Source organism: Herpailurus yagouaroundi, unplaced genomic scaffold (genome assembly GCF_014898765.1).
Source record: "Herpailurus yagouaroundi ecotype Mexico unplaced genomic scaffold, PumYag 187, whole genome shotgun sequence".
In the NCBI taxonomy this organism is placed as follows: Eukaryota; Metazoa; Chordata; class Mammalia; order Carnivora; family Felidae; genus Herpailurus; species Herpailurus yagouaroundi.
The window spans coordinates 7421058-7442068 of NW_024412418.1; the positions used below are offsets into that span (position 1 = coordinate 7421058).

General features: G+C 62.8%; 3 protein-coding genes across 9 annotated transcripts in view; 1 reads left to right on the plus strand and 2 right to left on the minus strand.

Annotated features, from left to right (window-relative positions):
• Positions 1-1656: 1656 nt before the first annotated feature.
• On the plus strand, positions 1657-9217 carry CHRM4 (cholinergic receptor muscarinic 4). The gene is made up of 2 exons (XM_040495320.1): positions 1657-1790; positions 6682-9217. The coding sequence occupies exon 2, from the start codon at positions 6711-6713 to the stop codon at positions 8145-8147; it is 1437 nt and encodes a 478-aa protein (XP_040351254.1). The 5' UTR covers positions 1657-1790; positions 6682-6710; the 3' UTR covers positions 8148-9217.
• Positions 9218-9257: 40 nt separating this feature from the next.
• MDK (midkine) lies at positions 9258-11424 on the minus strand. Its single transcript, XM_040495321.1, has 5 exons — positions 11317-11424; positions 10924-11000; positions 10592-10759; positions 10311-10472; positions 9258-9602 (listed from the first exon to the last, which is right to left on the minus strand). Exons 2-5 carry the CDS (start codon positions 10997-10999, stop codon positions 9577-9579), a joined length of 432 nt encoding a protein of 143 aa, XP_040351255.1. The 5' UTR covers position 11000; positions 11317-11424; the 3' UTR covers positions 9258-9576.
• Positions 11425-12602: 1178 nt separating this feature from the next.
• Positions 12603-21011, minus strand: part of DGKZ (diacylglycerol kinase zeta) — a 42614-nt gene continuing 34205 nt past the window's right edge. For 6 of the 7 annotated variants that reach the window (XM_040495315.1, XM_040495318.1, XM_040495317.1 and 3 more), the window contains 24 exons: positions 20873-20989; positions 20701-20772; positions 20339-20434; positions 19995-20077; positions 19833-19893; positions 19617-19730; positions 19375-19515; positions 18703-18781; positions 18452-18507; positions 18231-18293; positions 18054-18127; positions 17854-17965; positions 17285-17484; positions 16982-17082; positions 16807-16886; positions 16645-16714; positions 16461-16501; positions 15814-15953; positions 15000-15031; positions 14742-14785; positions 14163-14283; positions 14033-14066; positions 13708-13807; positions 12603-13406 (listed from right to left, as the gene is read on the minus strand). In XM_040495315.1, the coding sequence (XP_040351249.1) occupies positions 13290-13406; positions 13708-13807; positions 14033-14066; positions 14163-14283; positions 14742-14785; positions 15000-15031; positions 15814-15953; positions 16461-16501; positions 16645-16714; positions 16807-16886; positions 16982-17082; positions 17285-17484; positions 17854-17965; positions 18054-18127; positions 18231-18293; positions 18452-18507; positions 18703-18781; positions 19375-19515; positions 19617-19730; positions 19833-19893; positions 19995-20077; positions 20339-20434; positions 20701-20772; positions 20873-20989 (2148 nt within the window). In that variant the 3' untranslated portion in view covers positions 12603-13289. Of the gene's footprint in view, positions 13407-13707; positions 13808-14032; positions 14067-14162; positions 14284-14741; positions 14786-14999; positions 15032-15813; positions 15954-16460; positions 16502-16644; positions 16718-16806; positions 16887-16981; positions 17083-17284; positions 17485-17853; positions 17966-18053; positions 18128-18230; positions 18294-18451; positions 18508-18702; positions 18782-19374; positions 19516-19616; positions 19731-19832; positions 19894-19994; positions 20078-20338; positions 20435-20700; positions 20773-20872; positions 20990-21011 lie in introns of all 7 variants that reach the window. The other variant, XM_040495314.1, reaches the window with a different exon arrangement.

Here is a 21011-nt window from a genome sequence, read left to right on the forward strand (position 1 = left end):
CTGTCCTGGACCCTAGGAGAGATATGACAAAGTGGAACAAAGGCAGGACTGTCATCTGATTGTCCTAGGAACCAACTGAGCCTGTTTCCTCACCTGTGAAGTGGGAGCAAAAACAATAGCTTCTTTGGACATTGGTTATGAGGCTCATGGGAGACCAGATCATTCATGTAAAGGACGATGGCTTCTCACTCTTACCTAGACAGCCAACTCCCGCTGCCCTGGGGAGCACTGGTCTGGACCTTCACCTCCTCATTCAGCATGGAGAACACACCAAAAGCCCCGCAGCGCTGGGTCTTGCCCCAGTTCCTACCCCTTCTCTGGCAGCTCCTGCCGCCTCTCCTCCCACTGCCTTACCTGCCTCTGCAGTCCCCCTCACAGCACCCCCACCCTGTCCTGGAGCAAGGCGGGGCGGGACCTATGTTGTTTTTCCAGGACAAGGAATCAGCGGTCTGAAGGTTAACCGGGTGTTTGTGCTCAAAGAGTTTGGGGGTGACAGGCCTCAGGGCCTAGGCGTGGGGAGACGAAACCAACCCTGGCTGGCCCCAGGAAGGGCCATCTCCGATGGAGGCGGAAACGCGGGTGTCGCGGCGGTCGGGCGGAGCTCTCCGAGGTGCTGAAGCCACCGACTCAGTCCCGCGGGCGCCTCAGCCGCAGACTCCCAGGCCCTCCCGCTTCGCGCAGGCAAGGCCCCGAATCCTCAGGCTCCGGCCACTGAGGTTCGCGGAGACCTTAAGAGACCGGCAGCTCGCCCTCTGGGGTCTCGTTCCGGGCTCCGCCCCAGGTGACCTTGGGCAATCAGCTTTCCCTCACAGGCATCAGTGAACTCGCCCACCAGGCCGCGGCTGAATGGGTTCGCGTCCCATCCTAGGGCTGGAGGGAGGATGCGCACCCCTTCTCCGGCCTGGAGTTCGGGAGCGGGGAGCCAGGCGGTGGGGGTGGGGGGCCAAGCGGGCATTGTGCGCGATGGGCGGGCTTCTTTCTCCCTGGCGGACTGTTGCCTGTCCTCTCTCCAGCTCCTTCCCAGGCCCCGACGGCCCCTCTTCTCTGGCTGCCCGGCGGCCAACATGCGGCCCTGAGACTGGAAACTGCCGGCCCTCGGCTCTCCGCCCCGACGGAACCGTGACGGCTGAGCCGACCCCACCCACCCGTAACCTCTCGTTGGGGTCAAACACTCGCGCCTCCGAGGTCCCACTGTGAGCGGAGACCCGTAGGGAGTGAGGTCCGGGCTGGGCGCAAGACCACCTCCGGGGCCCGGGTGTTTGGTCAGAGCGGAGGCGGAGAGCGCAGCCAGACGGGGCTGCCAGCTCCCTCCCCACCCCGCGAGGGGGCGCCGCGTCCCCATGACAACGCGGACACCCCACCCTCCCCCCATCTCTGCCTCCCGGGAGGGCAGCGCCCCCCGCTAAGCCGTACTGTTGACCGTGGGCGGTGCCCCACCGTGCCCGAGCTGGGAGCTGCCGGCCGGTTCCAGTGAGGGGCGCGCGTAGCTGGGGTCCCCGACGCCCCGGGTGGTGCCCCCCGAGCGTCGCAGTTGGGTGGCCGGTCCGGGGCGGGCGGCGCGGCCCCACCACGATTGGCTGCTTCCCCGTGACATCACGCGGCTCGGGGAAAAGTGCGAGCGTGAGCGCGAGTCGAAGCCACAGCGCCGGGAGCTGCGGGCGGAGCAGGGGCCGCCCCTTGGCACCCCGTCCCCGCCCCCGGCCCGGCCGTGCGCCCCGCCCGCTGGCCCACGGGCCGCCCGCTGGTCCTGCCGTCTGTCAGGTGCGAGGGGACCGGGGCGGAGGTGTCTGGTAAGTGACTCCGCGGCGGAGCGGGGGCGGGGGGACACGGTTGCGAGAGAAGGACGCGGGGCTCTCGGACCCTCTGAGGCTCCCCGGAGGCGAGTCCCACTGGGACGGGTCCCCAGGCTCCTTTGGGGGCGAGAGCGGTGCTGGGAGCTGCACAGGGCCGGTGGGTGAGGGGCCCCGCTGGAAGAAAGACCCAGAGTCTCGGAAGCTTCTCCAGGTGCGCCTCTGGGAAGGAATGGACATTCAGGAGGTCGGGGGAGGGGGTGCCCGCCCACAGCCCTCAAGGCACCTGGAGCAGCCGTCGGGGGCGGGACCCCGCACTCCAGCCCTCCCACTGGCAGCTCTGGAGGGCGCCGGGCGCTGGAGCCCTAAGGGGCCTTTTTCCCGCCCGTCTCCCCGCCCCCCACCCCCGGAGCTGCCAGCCCACTCCGGTCCACGAAGTCCTCCATCCGCGACCTTGAACCCCGACGGAAACACCCCTACCCTCTCCCGGTGCCCCTCCCCCACTCCAGGACTACTCCCTGCGGTTGCCCAGGCTCCGAGCCCGGGAGAGCCAGAGCCAAGCCCCAGGCCCAGTGGCGGAAGTGTCAGCGCAATGTCGATTCCTAATTTCCTGAGCTCCTTCTCCCTCCTGTGAACTCTTGAGTCTCTTCTCCCGCCCCAAGGACGGATTCAGGGGCCACAGCCTTCCCAGATCCCTACAGTGAATGCCTAAGAACCAAGGACCCACACCCCAACCCCCTCCCCACGTCGTCCAGAGCACGCGCTCCGTTCTCGTCCGGAAAAGGGGGGGGGGTGCTCCAGAACCCGGGAAAGCATGGTGCCCACGCCCAGAGGCTGCAAGAACTGCGTGCTAGGGCTTTGGGGGGAGGGCGGGGCACCAGAGAGCCAGGGCCCCATCGACCAGGACGGAGACCTGGAGGAGCCTCTGGAGGAGCCTCTAGATGAGCCCAAATAATACCCTCCAGGTCTTCCCAGGCCCAGGGCTTGAGAAATCAGGTGCCCACTCAAGATGCTGGGGCCAGACGGTGCCTCTCTGGCGGGGTGCAAGGTTAGAAGCGTGGGAGCGTTAGAATATTACACTCAACTGACCCAAGCCCTGGCTGGGCCTCCGCGTTTTGGGGTGCTGCTGGTACACTCTCGCGGGCGGACTGGGCACCCTTTGGGCATAATGCTCCGCGGGCAGGCTGAGCTGAGCCTGGTGTCCTGTAAGGCTAGTGGGGCGACTCAAGCAGCGCCCCCTCGACAGAAGTCAGTCACAGGCTGGGACGCCACCCACACCGCAGCGTTGGGACCGGGGACACCACTGGGTGCCAGCTGAGGCGATGCCCCAAGGTCAGGGTACCCGTTGCAGCCCAGATTGTAGTCTAACCTTGCTGTCCTGGCCACGACCCTTCCCCACCCACGAGCGGAGCACGATCCAGACACTGGCTCTTGACTTGATCTTCTCTGTGCTGAGACAGCCCAAGTCTGAGCTGAGTCTCCTGGCAGGGGCTTTTGGACCGAGTCAGGTCACCTACTGTGGACCCTGCCTTTGCTCCTGTACACAAACTCACAGGGACAGGGCACACTCGAATCGTGTGCATCCCCCAGGCCACAGCACTCCGGGACCGCACACGCATGCACAAGCACGTGTCCACATGGCCCGGGCCCGCTCACGCGCACACGGGCACACTGGTATCCAGGCGTGGCCGAGCGCGCACACACGCACATGCAGCTACTAGCTTCTACTCGCGCTCCCCAGTAATCACACACAAACAGAACTCGCACTCGCCTTCCCGCCCACATGTTCCTCGGCGGGGCCGAGTGTAAGTCGGGCGCCCTTAACTTTTCCACCACTGAACCCGCGTGGAGTCGAGGGCAGCTCCCAGGCGGGCCTTGGCGGGGGAGGGGGTGAAGGGGTGGGGAGAACCGCGTCCTTCCCCTGGGAGGCCCTGCCCTGGAGCCTCCTCTGTGCTCGCGGTCGCGTTGGAGTTGGGGGCGGCGGGAAGAGCGGCCGCCCTCCCGGAGTCCGGAGCTGGTACCCAGGGCTCGACATTGCCATCTAGTGGTGTGCACAGCCCTGGGCAGCGTCTCCTTCCTCCCCACATCTCGGGCGGGCCTGGATCACAGAGTAAACGCCCCCAGAGAGAATTGCTGTCTGAATGCCTCCGGGAGACCCCCCAGAAAGATGGTGGTGTGGGGGGCGGGAGACACCATGCCTCACCTTTTCTGCCGCTGGCAGCTTTCCCAAGAGGACCCAGAGCGGAACTAAACCACCTGCCACCTCCTTGGAGACAAGATGTCCCCGAAGGAGACAAGAAAGAGGTCTCTCCTCTTCTGGGAAAGCTAAGTAGGGGGGCCGGCAAGGAGTGGGAGGGGATCCTTAGTTCTCTGGTTTTGAACAGTGGCGAGTAGAGGCAGGAAATCAACCTGAGGCGGGTTGAGGTTGAGAAGGTGGCTCCTGGGTTCTAATCCTGCCCCTGCCCCTGCCCCTACTTACACACTGGATGACTTTGGGCCAGCTAATTAACATTGTCCTCATCTGTAAAAAGATACTTACATCAGTGAGATGGGGATACTATTAGTACCTGCCTTATCAGGCTTCTGCAAGGATTAAACCAGATAATCTATATAAAAAACTCAGAGGGGTTCCTGACTCATAGTTAATAAACCAAGGCTATTATGTTTTTCATATTTGGCACCTCCAACCCTGTTCCCATCTCGCTGGCCTGCGTCCTGGCCTGGGGAGGTGAAAGCAAGGCTCTCCTTGGAGCTGGCGGACCGTTGCCCACCCTGCACCTGCCTGCATGGGCCTGGGGAGGGCAGCCTCTCCATGCTGGCGGCCCCAGCTCCGAGGGCGACACCCGGAATCTCTCCAAGCTGAAAGGAGCTGTCGGAGACCCCAGGGAGGGTGGTGTTCAGTCTTTGCCCTTGACTCGTTTGTGACCTTGGAGATGGCCACACCCCTCTTTGAGCCTTTCCTCCTGGGAACCAAGGGTTTGGACAGGTGAGCATGAAATGCCAGGCTAGGAGGCTGGGGCTGTGTCTGCAGTGGTGAACGAGGGGAGTCGAGGCCAGGCTTGGGCGGGGGGAGTCACCCTGACACCTGCCTTCAGCCTGTGGCACATTTTCATGCTGGAGATGGAAAGTCTAGTTGCTGATCCCCACAGCTGCTTGGGCGGGGTCCCAGGACTCAGTCCTCTCTATATAGCAAATGAGCAAGAGAAGGGCAGGAAGGTGAGGTGGCTTGTCTAAGGCCACACGGCTACACCCTACTGGCCTTGGAGCCTGGGCTGCAGCGGGACTGCTCCTTGCTCCACACACCCCGCCTCTCTCTCTCTCTCTCTCTCTCTCACACACACACGGACGCTGTGTATACGACAGTGCTCAGGGCTGGCGGGGCTGGGAGGGGGCCCCTGTGCGTGTGTGTAATGGTGTGCATGTTGGCGGGTGTGAAGGAGGCTGGGCTGAACGGCTGCCCTGGCACCGCGCGCCGGGCGTGGGCCCCTCTCACGTGTATGGGAGAGGAAGGCGGGGGAGAGATGAAGAGGAACCTGGGTGGGAGGGGGCGCAGGCCGTGTGCTGGGGCGGGGGGGGGGGTGCTCTGGCTGCGACAGACTCCCCTGCAGCACTGCCCCTCTTCCCCCTGAGACACTCTGGGTTCCCTTCGGGCTTCCTTTGGGTTCTCGGTCGGGGTGAAGGCTGGCCCTGGCCCCTTGGAAGCCATGTGTGCCTTTGCTTGGCTGGCGGGCCCTCTAGGCTTCTAGGCTTCTGATTCCTCACGGTCCTCAGCTCCCACCTACTCCCGCTGGCTGTGGACAGTCCCTGACTCCCCTGCACTGAGGCCCCCCCCCCCCCCCGCCGACACTGCACTGGGGCTGGGAGGGAGGGCTGGTGGGGGGATGTCTCAATGGCATGTACCTCCCGAGCCTCGCTACATGACACTCTCCTCCTCGTCCTTGAGGCTTCCCTCTCCGTGCCCCCTCTGGTCATCCCAGAAGCCCTCCCCGAGGTGGGATTACTGCCTCTTCTGGCTCTCTGGGCCTCCTTCTGCCAGAATCCTTAGCTCTGGGACAGCAACACGTCAAGGACTTTGTGGAACCTTGGTCAGGTTATTTAACATCTCCGTGCCTCAGTTTCCTCATCTGTAAGTAGTGAAAAATCTAGGATTCTACCTCACAGATTTGTCGTGAGGAAGAAATAAATTAATATTTATAAAAAGCACAGAAACTTAGTTAAGTATTAGCTGCTAATATGTATCCTTGCCTTTGTCCTCAGTACCTTCTGTAAGGATTGAGAACAGGTCCCCTGGTGACGTTTGGTTACAGAACGAGGAGGTAAACGAACGAACACTTCCGGCCGGAGCCACATGCTGACCTCTGGGACCACTCAAGCCCTCCCCATTGCTTCTGTGGGCCCTGCACACACTGGCCTTCTGTCTGTGCCCCACACGTGCCTCAGGACCTTTGCTCTGGCCATTGCCCCTGAGTAAGCCACCTCTGCAGCTCTTCACATGGCTGTCTCCTCGCCACTGTCCGGATATCACCTCCTTGGAGAGGCCTTCACTGATCACCCAACAAGGCAGCATCCCTATCTGTCCTCTGACTCCCTCACTCTACTGTTGCCCTGCCTTGTGTTCGAGCACTTTTTTTGTTGCTCACGTGTCTGTGTGTCTGCCCTGATCAGGCTGTAAGCTCCGTGAGAGTGGGGGCCGCGTGTGTCTCATTCACGTCCGTAACTCCTGCACCGAGAACAGTGCTTGCACAAAGTAGGCACTCAGTAAGAGATGAACGAAGGGATGGGTCAGAGTTCTCTAAGGTTCTGCGTGATGATGTCCCTCTGTCACCTTGAGTTACCTCTGCAATCCAGTTCTCCAGCTCATCCTTTTCTCTCTCTCTCCTTCCTTCTCCAGACACTGCCCGCCCACTACCGCTAACCAAAATGGCGAACTTCACACCAGTCAACGGCAGCTCGGGCAACCAGTCTGTACGCTTGGTCACATCGACCCATAACCGCTACGAGACGGTGGAGATGATATTCATCGCCACGGTGACAGGCTCGTTGAGCCTGGTGACTGTCGTGGGCAACATCCTGGTGATGCTGTCTATCAAGGTCAACAGGCAGCTGCAGACGGTCAACAACTACTTCCTCTTCAGCCTCGCGTGTGCCGATCTCATCATAGGCGCTTTCTCCATGAACCTCTACACCGTGTACATCATCAAGGGCTACTGGCCTCTGGGCGCCGTGGTCTGTGACTTGTGGCTGGCCCTAGACTACGTGGTGAGCAACGCCTCTGTCATGAACCTTCTCATTATCAGCTTTGACCGGTACTTCTGCGTCACCAAGCCCCTCACCTACCCGGCCCGGCGCACCACCAAGATGGCGGGCCTCATGATCGCCGCTGCCTGGGTCCTGTCCTTCGTGCTCTGGGCACCTGCCATCTTGTTCTGGCAGTTTGTGGTGGGCAAGCGGACCGTGCCAGACAACCAGTGCTTCATCCAGTTCCTGTCCAACCCAGCAGTGACCTTCGGCACAGCCATCGCTGCCTTCTACCTGCCCGTGGTCATCATGACGGTGCTCTACATTCACATCTCCCTGGCCAGTCGCAGCCGGGTTCACAAGCACCGGCCCGAGGGCCCTAAGGAGAAGAAGGCCAAGACTCTGGCCTTCCTCAAGAGCCCCCTGATGAAGCAGAGCATCAAGAAACCCCCACCGGGGGAAGCCGCTCAAGAGGAGCTGCGCAACGGCAAGCTGGAGGAGGCGCCCCCACCGGTTCTGCCACCGCCGCCGCGCCCGGTGGCCGACAAGGACACTTCCAATGAGTCCAGCTCCGGCAGTGCCACGCAGAACACCAAGGAACGACCACCCACAGAGCTGTCCACCACAGAGGCCACCGCGCCTGCCCTGCCCGCCCCTCCCCTACAGCCACGGGCCCTCAACCCGGCCTCCAAATGGTCCAAGATCCAGATTGTGACAAAGCAGACGGGCAACGAATGCGTGACAGCCATCGAGATCGTTCCCGCCACACCAGCTGGCATGCGTCCGGCGGCCAACGTGGCCCGCAAGTTCGCCAGCATTGCCCGCAACCAGGTGCGCAAGAAGCGGCAGATGGCGGCCCGGGAGCGCAAGGTGACACGGACCATCTTTGCCATCCTGCTGGCCTTCATTCTCACCTGGACGCCCTACAACGTCATGGTCCTGGTGAACACCTTCTGCCACAGCTGCATTCCCGACACGGTGTGGTCCATCGGCTACTGGCTCTGCTACGTCAACAGCACCATCAACCCTGCCTGCTATGCCCTCTGCAATGCCACCTTCAAAAAGACCTTCAGGCACCTGCTGCTGTGCCAGTATCGGAACATCGGCACTGCCAGGTAGGCAGGCAAGGGTGCCCCAGAAGGTGCTGGTGGTCACGTGTGTGTGCTGAGCCATGTGGTCTCTCCCGTGGCTGTCAGGGAGAGATTTGGAAGCATCTCTCCGTGTTCACGTTCGCTGAAGAGAACTGAGGTCCCCAAGACCCCGTGAGGCTCAGGAAGAATCTCTGGCAGGATTCAGAGAGACCAGATCTCTGCTCAGGCTGAGGAGGGTCAGCCCCAGAAGCGTCTGAACCAAGACTGCCTGGCCCACCTCTGTTGCCCTGCCTCAGGGAGCTGGGAGGCGCTGGCCTCCTGGGGCACCTGCCCCACTGTGACCAACCAGCATGGCTGAAATAATGACATCTGGAGGGAAGTAAAAGCCCAGAATCCCCCTTGGGAGGAGCAAAGGAGCCACTGCTCTGGAAAGGAGGCTTCGGAAGGGAGTGGAAGGCTCGGGTCCCCCATTGTGCCGTAGTTGGTGCTTTCTCCCTGCTGCACCCCGCATGTAGGCTCAGCCCCTCCTCCCGGGTCCCGTTCCAGGGGCAGAGCTCTCCCCTTGCTGCAGCTGTTCAGCCAGGCTCTGGGTGGGTGGGCTCTCAGGGCCCCCTGCCACATGCCCCTCGCAGCCCTGCACGTTCAGGATGGGGTAGCTGGGAGGTCAGGGGTGCACACTCAGGAACTGAGGTCTGGCTTCCTGAGGTCCCATGCTGAGCAGAGAGGCCCAACGGATTCTGAAGCGTTCTCCCAGCAGGCTTCTGCAGTGAGGGAGGCCCGGGTCACAGGCGAGAATGGCTGCGGACTTGACTGTCACAGGCTTCAGTGACAGCGAGGGCCGGGCCGTACCAAAAGGCCTTTGGTTGAGTGTGGCTGACGTGGGGAGTGTCAGTTCTAGGGAATCTTCCAGGTTCCCTCCCAGTCCTGGTGTGACCCCTGGAAAGACCAGACTGAAAGGCTCAGGTGACTTGATGGGGGTCCCCTTTCAGGAGTCAGTAGGGGCCCTGGGAGAAATTCTCATAACCGTTCTGCTTTTCCCATGAGCTCTGGGGGGCATTCACCGCCAAGCCCCCCGGCCCCTAAAAGCCACCAGTTCCCGCCCCAACAAATTACCACAGCAAACTCCCTGGGAAGGGGCTTTTATATATTAAAAGAAAAGCTTTTATTGGGGGGAAAAAAAAACACAACGGTTTATTTGTTTCTTAGTAATGGCATCTTTGTGGGGAAGGACAAAAGGGGGTACCGGGAATCACATCCCTCTGGGGCAGGAGGCTCAAGTGGTCCACAGTCCCTTGTTCCTCCCCATTTGGGACACTTGGGGGTGGAGAAGTGAAAGGAAAGAAGCAGGGTATGATTGATAAAGCTAATGAGTAGACAAAAGGCACTGGTAGGTTCGATCTTGGCCCCGTGGGAGGGAGGGCACAGGCCCCGGGCTCCTTGGCATCCAGACCTGGCTGCTAGTCCTTTCCCTTCCCTTTCTTGGCTGTAAAACAAGTGAGAAATAATGCGTTAGAGGAGTCCTGGGGACCAGGAGAGACCCCCCTGCACATACATCAGGGAGAAAATTCTGCCCCCTAGTGGCTCCGGATCAGCTGACCTGGTGGCCAGGGGGACAGTGCAGCCATATTGATGCTGGACCTGCCCCACACCAACTTATACTTTCACTGGGGTTCAGAAAACCTTCAGGCTCTTGGTCCCAGCCGCCCTCAGTCTCGGCCTCCTCACCTAAGAAGTGGGCTGATTCACCTCTGCCCTGATGGCCTCTCTAGGCTGCTGTGAATCAGGAAGGAGCTAAGGGATAGCACAAGTGTGGGCTGTGAAGTCCTTTCAATACTGGAAAGGACCCAAGCTGACCCAATGCTCCCTCTGGCTGGAGAGATGACAAAGGCAAGTCCTTCCAGGTCAGTCAACTTCCCTGAACCCTAAGCAAAATGCTCCAACACCACAGAGCGGGTTTGTGCTTCCATCTGGGCCAGAAGATTTAATAACCCATGAGTACCTTCCGCGGGCCCCCCTCGGTATGTGCCCCCTAAGCTATCTCTACAGACAGGGAAACCAAGTGCAGAGATGTCAAGAAGTCCTTCTCCAAAGTCCAAAACTTCAGGCTTAACCGTTCCCTTTCACAGGTGGTGCAGCCGCCCCCCCCCCGGCCCCCCGCTATGACCCCACAACCCTCTCCCACTTCCCTGACCTTTGGCCTTGGCTTTGGTCTTGGGGGTGCAAGGCTTGGTCACGCGGATGGTCTCCTGGCACTGGGCATTGTACCGCGCCTTCTTCAGGGTGCCTTGGCGGGCCTTCGTGCCTGTGCCCCCATCACACGCTCCCCAGCTCTCAAACTTGTACTTGCAGTCGGCTGGCGGGAGAGTGCCCAGGATCAGCGGGGCGGCCCAGTGGCTGGAGGCCACAGACCTGCCCAGGTTTCAGTGAGGCTGTGCCCCCCTTTTCCTGCCCTCCGCCTGCGCCCCGCCTCACCTCCAAACTCCTTCTTCCAGTTGCAGGGCACCCTGCACCGGACGCGCTGGGTCTGGGCCCCACAGGTACCCTCGCGGAAACCCACGCCGCAGTCCTTGCTGCTGGGGGTGCAGGGCCCCCAGGTCCACTCCGCGCACTCGTTCCCCGGGCCGCCCTTCTTCACTTTGTCTAAGACACACGGGGAACGGAGCTCAGGACCTCGCGGCACGAGAGACTCACTCGGGGGCCGTTTCCTGGGGTCCTGGCCTCGGAACCCCGGCGGCCAGGCCAGAGGTCGCCAGCCTCACTGGCCCGTCTCCAGCCCTCCTTCAATCCCCCACACCCCGTATCACCTTTCTTTTTGGCCACCGCGGTGGTGAGCGCCAGCAGGGTGAGGAGGGCGAGGAGGAGGAAGCCTCGGTGCTGCATCCTGGGGGTGGGGGTGGGGGGAGAGGTCGGGTCAGAGTCCCCCCGCCTGCCCCCTTCCCCACGTGGGGCCGCACGCGCGCACCTCCCACCCCCGTCCCCACAGTCCAGGCTTTCGGGCTGGGGCGGCGGCAGGATTCTGGGGCCGGCCCCTCGCCGCTAGCCGGGGCGCACAGCCGGAGGCGTCTCCCTGGGGAGGGCCTGGAGCCCAGGACGCAGCTCAGACCCCCACCCTGCCTCCGGCCCCCAGGGCGGCTGGGGCCCAGCGGGCGAGGGGCCGAGGCCGCCGCCGCACGCCCGCCGGGACCCCGCGCGCTCACTCGCTCGCTGCCCGCGGTGCTGCGCTCCCTCCCGCTCCGGGCCCGTCCCGCTCCGGCCGCCGCGGCCCCTTTTGTCTCCAGAACCGGTCTGAGCCGGTCACATGGGCCCCCGCCCCCTCCCCGCCCTCCCCCCCCCCCCGAGGAAGGACCCGCCCCGCCCCCTCCCCTCAAACCCGCGCCGCCCCCAGACCCCGGCGTCCCCGCCTCCGCTCCCGCCCCGCGCGTCCCGGGCGCTTCTACCCCGGCTTCCCGCCGCGGGTCCCCGCACCACCCCCCGCTCGCCCCGCCCGGGCCGTCCGCGCTCAGACGACGGGCTCTGCCGGTCCCCCGTCTTCTGAGCCCGGGGTCTCCCGGCCCCAAGCTTCTGCCCTGCCTCGGCACCCCTGGCCCCTGCCCGAGCCCCAGCTTCCCGCCCCCGCCCCCTCCCCGGGGCCGTCCTCTTTCCCCGCTGGACGTCTGCCTCTCCTCCCGGGGAGGGGAGACTGGGAGGATGCAGACTGGGAGGGAGCTGGTAACCCCGGGGTTGTGACGGGTTCCGGCGCTCGGCGAGGGGCCCGCGTTCCAGCCTATGTGCGGCTCAGTCCCCCGATGACTAACCCCGTCGAGGACCGGCCCTTTGCGCCCCCTTAGCTGCTGGGGAAGGAGCGCAAGCCCCCACCTAGGGTCGCTTCACCAAGTGAGCAGGGAGATGCTCCGCTCAGTGTTGGGGGAGCCTGGGGACACTGAGCCCCCGAGAAGGCGCTCGGACGCAGGGGACGCCGTGCCTTTCCAGGAGCGCAGGTTTTCGGGGGCGGGAGCTGGGGGAAGTTGTTGGAGGAGGAGCCCGCAGGCTGGATTTGGTAAGGCTAGGGAGCTGACGAGAGCCGTCTGAGAAGTTCCAGATGCAGCCACGGCGGCAGCTGCAAATGCCCACCCCTTCCGACCTTGGGGGATCACCTCACCCGATCCCCTAAACAGTAGATGCAACTGAGGCCTGGGGGAAGGAGCTTGCCCAAGGCCATAGGGCAAAGGGGCCAAAGAATACAGGCCTCACCCCCGCCCCACCTCTCTTTCACTTTCATTGTTATCGTCCCTGCGGGAAGCGGGAAGCGAGAGGAAATCAGCTCCTCCCCCCGGCCCCGCCGAGCTAGGCAGCCAGGCAGAGGTCAGGTCTCGGCCAGGTCCTGGCACGCCCCCCTCCCCAAAGGGGTCTGGGTCCAGGGTGTCCAGTCCCCCTCCACCAGACCCCACTGCTTCTGGAAGACCTTCCCAGCCAAAAAAAAAAAAAAAAAAAAAAAAAAAGAGCAGAAAGGAAAAAAATCCACTTTACTGAGTCACACCCAGCTGTAAACATGTCACCACGAGAGCCCCACTCCAACCCCCAGGCCACACAGTCGGGCGGCGATGAAATGACTGAGTACATAGGGAGGGTCACCAGGGGTAGGTGCCAAGCAGGGCAGCGGGCAGGCAAATGCAGCAGGCTCTGTTTCTGGAAGGAAGCCCTGGGAAGGGTGGAGTCGGGGCAGGAGAGAGGGCCCAAGCTGCCAGGAGGCCCAGGGTGGGGGCCCTAAAGGAGCAGGTGGCTTAGGAAGCCTCTTCCTGAAGGCTCCCTGATAGGGCCTCAAGCCCCTCTGCCCTCCCCCTCTACTCCTAAACCCCACGAGGGCACCTGCTGCGGTGAGGGCGAGGGCTGCCCTGAAGTGGTCCAGCCCCAGTCCCCCAAAGGCCTGCCCAGCCCAGTCCAGTTTCCTGTTCCCCCGTAGGCCCTGGGTCAGGCTGGGGCCTCAGGGGGACAGGGGAGATCCCCCAGCTCCTCAGAGTCCAACCCTCGTCCGGGGCGGGTGGCTCCTCAGGGAGCAGCACGGGGCTCCTTCCCTGGGGCATGGGTCCCCCCGTGGTAGTCCGACTGGAATGTGGCAGTGAGGTGGGAGATGAGGGGGCTCGTCCTCAGGCTGGCCCTGTCCCTCCTCGCTGCCCTGGTGTCAGCCTCACAGCTACACAGCCGTCTCTTGGTCCTCCCGCTGGATCATCTGGTAGTGCTGCCGGTTCTCTAGGTAGGCGGCGAGCTCGGTGTCCTGAGCCTTCTCGGCCCGCTGCCGGGGGGTGTCGCCCTGGATGAGGGGGTTGCCGCCATCAGTTCAGGGACCTGTTGACCCCCCGCCCCAGGCTTGGGAGAGGGCAGGGAACCTTCCCTCCGGGCTGCCAGTGGGGGAGGCAGAAGCCTCAAAGGCCAGGCAGTCATCCACCCCCCACCCTCCGCTGGCCCAGGTTTCTCAGGATCCGGACTATGCTGGCTGAAGAACAGCTTCGGTCCCGAGCGGCGGCCCTCCCCTGTGGCTCCCCACTTACAAGGGACCGAGTTTGGGAAAGGGTTGGTTTGTGCTGGTGTGGACTTCCTGCTAGTCTGCTCACCTGCTGGTCTGTCTTCATGAGAGAGGCCCCAGCCTCCACGATGTAGTGGCAGATGGTACGCTGGCCCAAGGCCGCTGCCTGGTGCAGACAGGTCTCCCCACTGTGGAAACAGGGGCTGGCTGTGGACCCCCATCCTGTTCTCAGAGCCCTCTCGTCTGTCTCCAGAGGGCTATTAGAGCACGAAGCTCAGAGCTGTGGGGCAAGGGCAGGACAGAGGTGGCCTGGAAGGGCTTATGGGCTCTGACCATGAACCGAGTGGGAAGGGCTAGATGAAGACAGGGCAGGTTCCAGAGCAACCAAGGTCTCCCGATGCCCAGATACTCACTTCTCCTCCACAGCATCAAGGATCTCTGGGGGCGCTGGAGAAGAGGGGAGGGGGAGGTCAGAGAGGCCTGGCGCCCTCCCCTCCTCCCGCTGCGGCCCCCAGCCCCAGGGCCCCCAGTGGCACAGCTCACCGTGGTCCAGCAGGTAGCGGACCACTTCCTTGCTGCCCGTGCTGACCGCATGGTGCAGGAGCGTGCGGCTCTGCTCGTCCCGGTGCATGAGGTCGCCCCCAGCTCGGTGCAGCTCCTGGAGCTGAGGGCAGGAGGCAGAGAGCAGGGCTGGGGCTCCTCAGGGCCACCCCCCTGCCAGCCACAGAAACGCCCCATCTCATACAGGCCGCAGGCCTGACACTACTGTGCTCACACATCATCTCTCTGGGGATCTTTCTGGAGCGTAGGGGAGAGACACTGGGCTTCTCACACCCCAGGGGCCCATGAACTCCCCAGGACCACTGATGACCAAGCCCTGGAGCCTGCGGTTCCTCTAAGACTTGTTCCTTTCTGAGCACCGGGGACAGGCAGGCTGCGCCAGGAAGCCCCTATGGACACCGGGAGCGGGACAGGGACGGGGACAAGGTGGAATGGGACAATCACCATGGAGATTCTGCAGCGGGCCAGTGGCTGGCTCCCAAACAGGCCAACCCTTGGCCCCACCCCGAGGCCCCGCCCCACATGGCACAGAGGGGAGAAGCCAGAGCCCCTCGCTAGTACCTTACAGAAGTTGTTCCTCTTGGCGGCCTCAATCAGCTCTTCACCTGCACAGAACACCTGCCTGTTACACTCTGGGGCCAGAGGCCCTGGCTCGTGTCGTGTCGGTGCACGAACGTGCTGTGGGGAGGGCGGGCCTGCCGGGGCACGTGTGCTGAGGGCTCGGCTGTGGTCCGTGTGACCGTGCGGACCTTGCCGGTTGTGGGAGGATATGTGTGGGCTCCACCCCACCTGGGGCTGGGGAGAAGGGAGAGCCCTCACCTTTGGGGGGTGCCACATCCCCTGGCAGTGACCTGCAAGCAGAGCGGGGTGAGATGTGAGCCGGCGACGGCACAGGCCCAGCTGGTCCCCCTCCCCGCCCCAAGGTGCTCCCTGCGTTCCTTCAACAGTTTGTTGCCTACATGGCAGGTGCTGTTCTGGGTGCTGGTGATACAGCCGTGAGCAAGACCGAGAGCTCGCTCGCACGGAGCTTACATTCCAGTCAGGGAGACGAACAAGTCAACAAATATATAAGGCGTTCTGAGAGTGGGAAGCGCTGAGGAACAGAGACAGCGCGGTGTGATCGCACAGCAACTTCAGCTGGGGTTCCTGGGAAGACTCCTCTGAGGAGGAAACTCCCAAGCTGCGGTCTGAGTGGAGGGGGCAGCTCCACGAGGAACGGGGGAAGTGTCTGAGGCAGGAAGGACAAGTGCAGAGGAAGGCAAACTTGAGGCCCGGACAACCTGGGAAGGGCACGGTGCTGGGCAGCGGGGATGGAGGGTGGGTGGGTGGAGGGGTGAGGTTGGAGTGCTTGGATGTTGGGGGATGGGGAACAGGACTCATAGAGAAGTGGGGGTGGGGGGGGAGGCGGGGAACCCAGCGCAGCAGGATGGTCAGTGACGCCACTTTCCTGGGGGCAAGGGACCGGTCAACTGGGTGTGGCCAGGTTCGGTTCTCTGCCAATGACTCAGCCTGTGGGGACCCGGCAGCTAGCTTGACACCGGACACGTGTCTGGTGTTGAAGGTGGGACTTCAGGAGCTTCTGGCTTGTGGGTGGGGTTTAGAGCCAGGGGGCTGGAGGAGCAGCAGGACTCACCGGAGTGTGGGTGAACAGGGGGAGGTGGGAAGAGGGGAAGTGGGGGTTGGGAGGTCAGGCCGGGCCGATGCCCCCAGCAGCTCAGGGTCCAGAATATAAATCTCATCCTGTGCGATCTCAGTCACATAGTTGAGGTGTTCCTGTGGGTGGGGAGGTCAGGGACCAAGGGTCAGGATCTTCCAGGGCCACCGATGGTGGGGGTGCAGGGGCAAGGCCAACGGACCTGGAGAAGCCTCTGCTAGGAGCATGAACGCGAGCAGGCGCAAGCCAGGTGAGGGGCCCTGCCAGTCTCTCTTCCCCTCGGCTTCCCAGCCCCTTCCCACTGTTGAGCCTTTACCCAGGTCGCCCAGCCTCTGGGCAGAAGTGCCTTAGCATCTGTGTCTCGCTGGGCAGCATCTGTGTTCCCAGGCCCTCGCACCCACCCAGCAAGACTTTTCTGGGAATGCCAGCTCCCTTCACTGTTGGGCTGCGTGCGTGCCAGTCTGGAGGGCAGGGCCATGCCCTATCTGCGGCCCGAGCAGGTGTGCGGGCGTGACACAGTATGAGGACTGAGGGCGGGGGAGCCCATCTGTGGAAGTGTGGGCCAACAAGAGAGGGCCCTCGGGTGGCTCGGAGCCAGCGATGGATGGAGGGCCGCGAGTGCTCACCTGGGCCCGGTCGATCCTGTAGAAGCGGCTGGCAGTGGTGGCTGTGGGGAAGGCAGAGAGCCGGCTGAGGGGACAGGAGGCCCTTGTCCAGGCCCAGATTTTCTGCTGCCCCACCAGGAGCCCTGAGGGAGGGGGCAGGACACAGCCCGGGACTGCCAGGAGCTGGTCCTTCAGGGCCACTCACCGTCCAGGAAGCACCACTTGGGGGACAGTTTCTGGCAGGTGGGGGACTTGGCTCCAGCACCTTCGTGCTCCTGCTGAGAGAAGCGGAGGCCGGGAGTTGGGAGAGAAAGGAAACTGCAGCAGCTGGGCACAAGCGGGACGGGCTCCTGACCCCCTCCCTCACCTGCTGGAGCCTCTCAATGTGCGCCCGGCAGAGCTCTAGGTCGCTGTCTCCTGGGACCACCACGGTGCCCAGTGGCACGGCTGGGGGACAGAGCAGGCCGTCAGCAGCTGGCCGTATCCCCCCCCCCCACCCCCGCCCAGGGCTCGGCAGCTCCTTGCCCCCAACTGTCACTCACAGGCCTCCTTGAGCTGCTCCTTATCGTAATGCAGGGCCTCGTAGTCATGCATGCTGACTCTGCTCACCTGGATCCGCAGCTGCTCAGGCACAGGCTGCTGGCTGAGGCACGGGGCGGAAGGTGGGAAGAGGGCACACGGCAAGGATCCTCAGCCAGCCACTGAGGGGCAGACTGAGGGGCCCTGCCCAGCTTCCCTGGGGCAGAGGGACTGGAGGCCCCCTTTCCGGCTGGGGAAACCAAGGCTCAAGAGAGGGGCAGAGTCTGGCCTTGGGTCCAGGGCAGGTGGCCAGGAGGGGGACGTACTCGCTATGCAAGGGGGCGGCACTCCGCCGCTTGGCCTTCTGCACCATGGTGGCCTGGTTGCGCAGGGCGATGCGAATACGAGAGGCCGCGAGTTTGCAGGGCTCGCCATCCACCTGCACCGGGATGGCCTTAGACGTGGTGAGCACCACCTCGCGGCACTGTGTCAGCCGCTCACCGTGCCCGCCCACCTGCAGCGCTGCCTGTGGGCGCAAAAGGCTCAGGTCAGGCGCCAGGGCAGGGGCAGTGGGGCCCCCAGCTCTGTTCCCCCCAGGGATGCTCTGGCCAGGGAGCACAATGACAGTGACCCTCCAGACAGAGAGCAGAGAGGGAGGACAATACCCCAGTCAGAGAGCTGAGGGAAGAGCGAGACCCTGCTGGGGGAAGGGAGGGAGGGAAGGGGAGACCCCAGCCAGGGAGATGAGCATGAATTCTCCTATCTCGGCCAGTGAAAGGAAGTTTGGTAAACGCCCCCCTTCCATCTTGGAACAGTATTGTTGGTCACTGTGGGGACAGAGCCAGGGGCAAAGCAGAGCCGGGGCTCCAGGCAGGTCCCTTGCTGGCCCACTCACCAGGGACGTCATGGTAAAGCCAATGACTTCGAGGTAGCCATCATCATGCCGCTGGGGCTCAAAGTCGTGGTGCTCCCCAGGGTGGCCCCAGGGCATGGTGCCTGCGCAGTACCTGGAGGGGAAGGCAACACAAGGGCCTTCAGAGGACAGTCCTGCAGGATGGAGACAGCTGGGCCCACACAGAGCCCTCCCCTCCTCACCTGGGAATATTCAGGAAAACAATGCACTGGGGCTTCAGGTCCTGGATCTTGGGGGTCAGGTCGGTTCCATCACACTGGAGGCAGGAACAGGGGAGGGTGTAAGCTATACAGCCGTGCCAAGGCAGCCTCCCTCTCTGCTGGGCCCACCCACTCTGCCTGCCAGCTTGGTCCATTTACCACCACTCGGATGTGCTTGGCCAAGTCCTTAGAGCTGCCCATCAGGAAGTCGGAGAAGGCTGTCTGTGGGAGACAGAGGGCATCACCATCTGGTAACAGAGACTTTCCCTTACCACTGCCCAGAAGGGGTCCTGTGGCCTAGCAGACACAGGTGGGCAGGGGGCTTAGGTGGTAGAATAGTGGGCATGGTGGGGGCTATTGCTGGCAGACCCCAGACTCACCCCGGCGTAGAACATCTTATTTCGAAAGCGGCTGTTGAATTTCTCTGGGTTGGCCTCTGGGTGGCGATAAGAAACAGGGGACAGTCAGTCATTCTGAACCTGCTGGGGCTTCCCAAGCTGGGGCGAGGAGGAAGGGCTGGGAACAAGTGCCTTTCTTTTACTGCTGGGGGCAAGTTCTGACCCTCTCAGGGACCCTCCTGTGTCTCTTCCTCCCCAGCCTCCCAATGCCTCCTCAGCAAGAGGTTGCCAACCTCGAGACTCGTGAAACTCCAGGGTGACGTGGGCATCGAAGCCCAGGCTGAAGTAGTTGTTGAAGACATCCAGGGGCAGCTGGAAAAAGGTCACGGGCCCAGCATGAGGGCTGGGCCTAACAGACCCCTCCCTGCTCTGGCCTGGCCCAGGCCAGGGGCCACCAGGCTCGCTAAGCCCATGCATTTTTGGAAGCCTTTCCCCCAGTTAAGAGGATCTACCACAAAGTTCTTCCTCCAGCCAGTTCCCCGCCTGAGGCTCTGCCCTCTCGGCTTCCGGCTCCGGTGAGGCTCCTCCAAGTGCCCCACACACAAAACAGCCCCAGCTCTGCTGACACTCTCTTCCCTGGCTTTCTGTCCCCCATGATGCTTCTTCCCCAAAGTGCCATATTCTCTAGGAGCTCTGTGAGAACAGGGACTTTGCTTTGTTGCCGCTTAAAATGGTGCCTGGCATGTGGCAGATATTCAGTAAACATTTGCCAAGTGGCTGAATAACAACTAGCTTGCGGAGTACCATTATTACCATTGTACGGAAGAAGCTGAAAGTCTGGAGAAACGAAGAGATTTGCCCAAAGTCCCTGAACTGGCAAGTGAGAAAGAGGAGGCCAGCCCGGGGCTCCCGAGACTGCCCCCCGCCCCCACTGTAGCGGCTGCCCCTGGCCCTGGCCGCCCTACCCGGTCAGTGGCGCCCTCGTCACGCTCCTCGGGCCCCGCGTCGGGGTTGGGCTCAGCACGGAGGTCCCAGCGGTCTAGCTGCACTACATTCCCCTCCTCCACGTGGGAGAGGATCTTGGACACGGGCTCATCCGTGTAGCCCTGGTGGGACAAAGGGCTCAGGAACTGAGCCTCTCCTGGGGAGAGGCGTGCAGGGTCGCACGGCCCACCCCCAGCTCTCCTGCCCTGCCGTGGGCTCTTACCCCTCCCCAGTTGAGGGTACGGGCCAAGTCATTGCCAGTGCCCAGGGGCAGAATGGCAACGGGCGGCGGTGGTTTTAAGCGCAGCTGGTCCAGGGTGGAGAGGATCCAGCCGACCTGGAGGGGGCAGAGCACAAGAGGCCAGGTCAGACCAGCGGGGCCCAGGCTCAGGCCCCAGAGAGGCGGGAGACTCGAGAAGCGAGCAGCGGGAGAACTCACCGTGCCGTCGCCTCCGCACGCCAGGATCCGCAGGTTGTGTACTTTGCGGTACATCTCCAGCCTGGGGTCGGAGGACCGGAAGTGTCAGGGTACGTGCACCTTAACCTGAGTGCCAGGCAAGCCCCCTGCCACTGTCCCCACGGAGCCTTGGCAAGTACTTACGCCTCCTTGGGCCCTCCCTGGCTCAGGTCAAAGACTTGTCGGGGATTGAGATACCACAGGAAGGACTGGATGATCTTAGCGCCCTGCGGGGGACCGGGGGAGTCAGTCAGGGCTGGTGGGCTGAAGTGGGGAAAAGCACATGAGAAGGCTGTGGCTGTGGGAAGCAGGCCCAGCGAGGGGCAAGGGGTGGAGACAGAATCAGATCTCCTCAGTATCTCTGGGAAAGAGGGATGGGGCAGGAGCCTGCCATGGAACTGGGAGCAGTTGCTGGGGAGGGGAGGGGTGCAGAGCCGGAACCCGTTCCTCCCCCAAGGCTCCCGGTGGAGAGGGGAGGCTGTGCGTACCTGGTTGCCCCCACTCTTGGGGTTCACAAACACCAGCAGGGGCTTCATGAGGGGGGACGGGGTGGGCCTGATGATGAAGGGTCTCCAGCGGCCCTCCTTGGAGACAGAGAGACAATAAGGCTCCTTCCTGTCTTGAAGACCTTACCCCCATTTTCGGCAGTGCGGCCTCATACTACCTCCAGGTCAGACCTTAAGTGGGCCTGGCCATACAGAGGCAACTCGGATCTGGCCTCACACCCTCCTCTGGGGCCCAGAGCCCAAACTGACCCACCAAAGGCTGCATCAGCCCAGGGGCCTCAGTATTCCAAGAAACAGGCCCCTCTTTCCTGTTCCCCAGTGGCCCACCCAGCCCCAGGACTAACCTCTGGCCCTTTCTTGCTAGATTTCCTCTTAAAGGATGCTCTCTTTTTCTTCTTGCTTGCCTTGAGGGTATTCTGCGAGGGAAGCAGGGGCATTGGTGACAAGGTGGGAGGGCTGGGGTAGTCAGCAGAGCCCAAACGTGGGAGTGGTGTCAAGGGTGCAGGCAAGACTCACCTGGGGCCTTCGAGCACGAAGGATCCAGGTGGGTGGGATGACCACGGCAGCGTGGACCCCCAGGGAGCACGGCTCCTCGATCTGCTGCAGCATGAAGCAGGACACCTTGCTGTGGTACTAGAGAGGAGGGGGCACAGCT

Bases quoted from the DNA above. Each gene is read 5' to 3' on its own strand.
- CHRM4 (XM_040495320.1), top strand. From the start codon at position 6,711: ATGGCGAACTTCACACCAGTCAACGGCAGCTCGGGCAACCAGTCTGTA.
- MDK (XM_040495321.1), bottom strand. From the start codon at position 10,999: ATGCAGCACCGAGGCTTCCTCCTCCTCGCCCTCCTCACCCTGCTGGCG. The intron at 10,760-10,923 runs GTGATACGGGGT...CGTGTGTCTTAG, and splicing joins CGCGGTGGCCAAAAAGAAAG to ACAAAGTGAAGAAGGGCGGC. The intron at 9,603-10,310 runs GTCAGGGAAGTG...CTTGTTTTACAG, and splicing joins GACCAAAGCCAAGGCCAAAG to CCAAGAAAGGGAAGGGAAAG.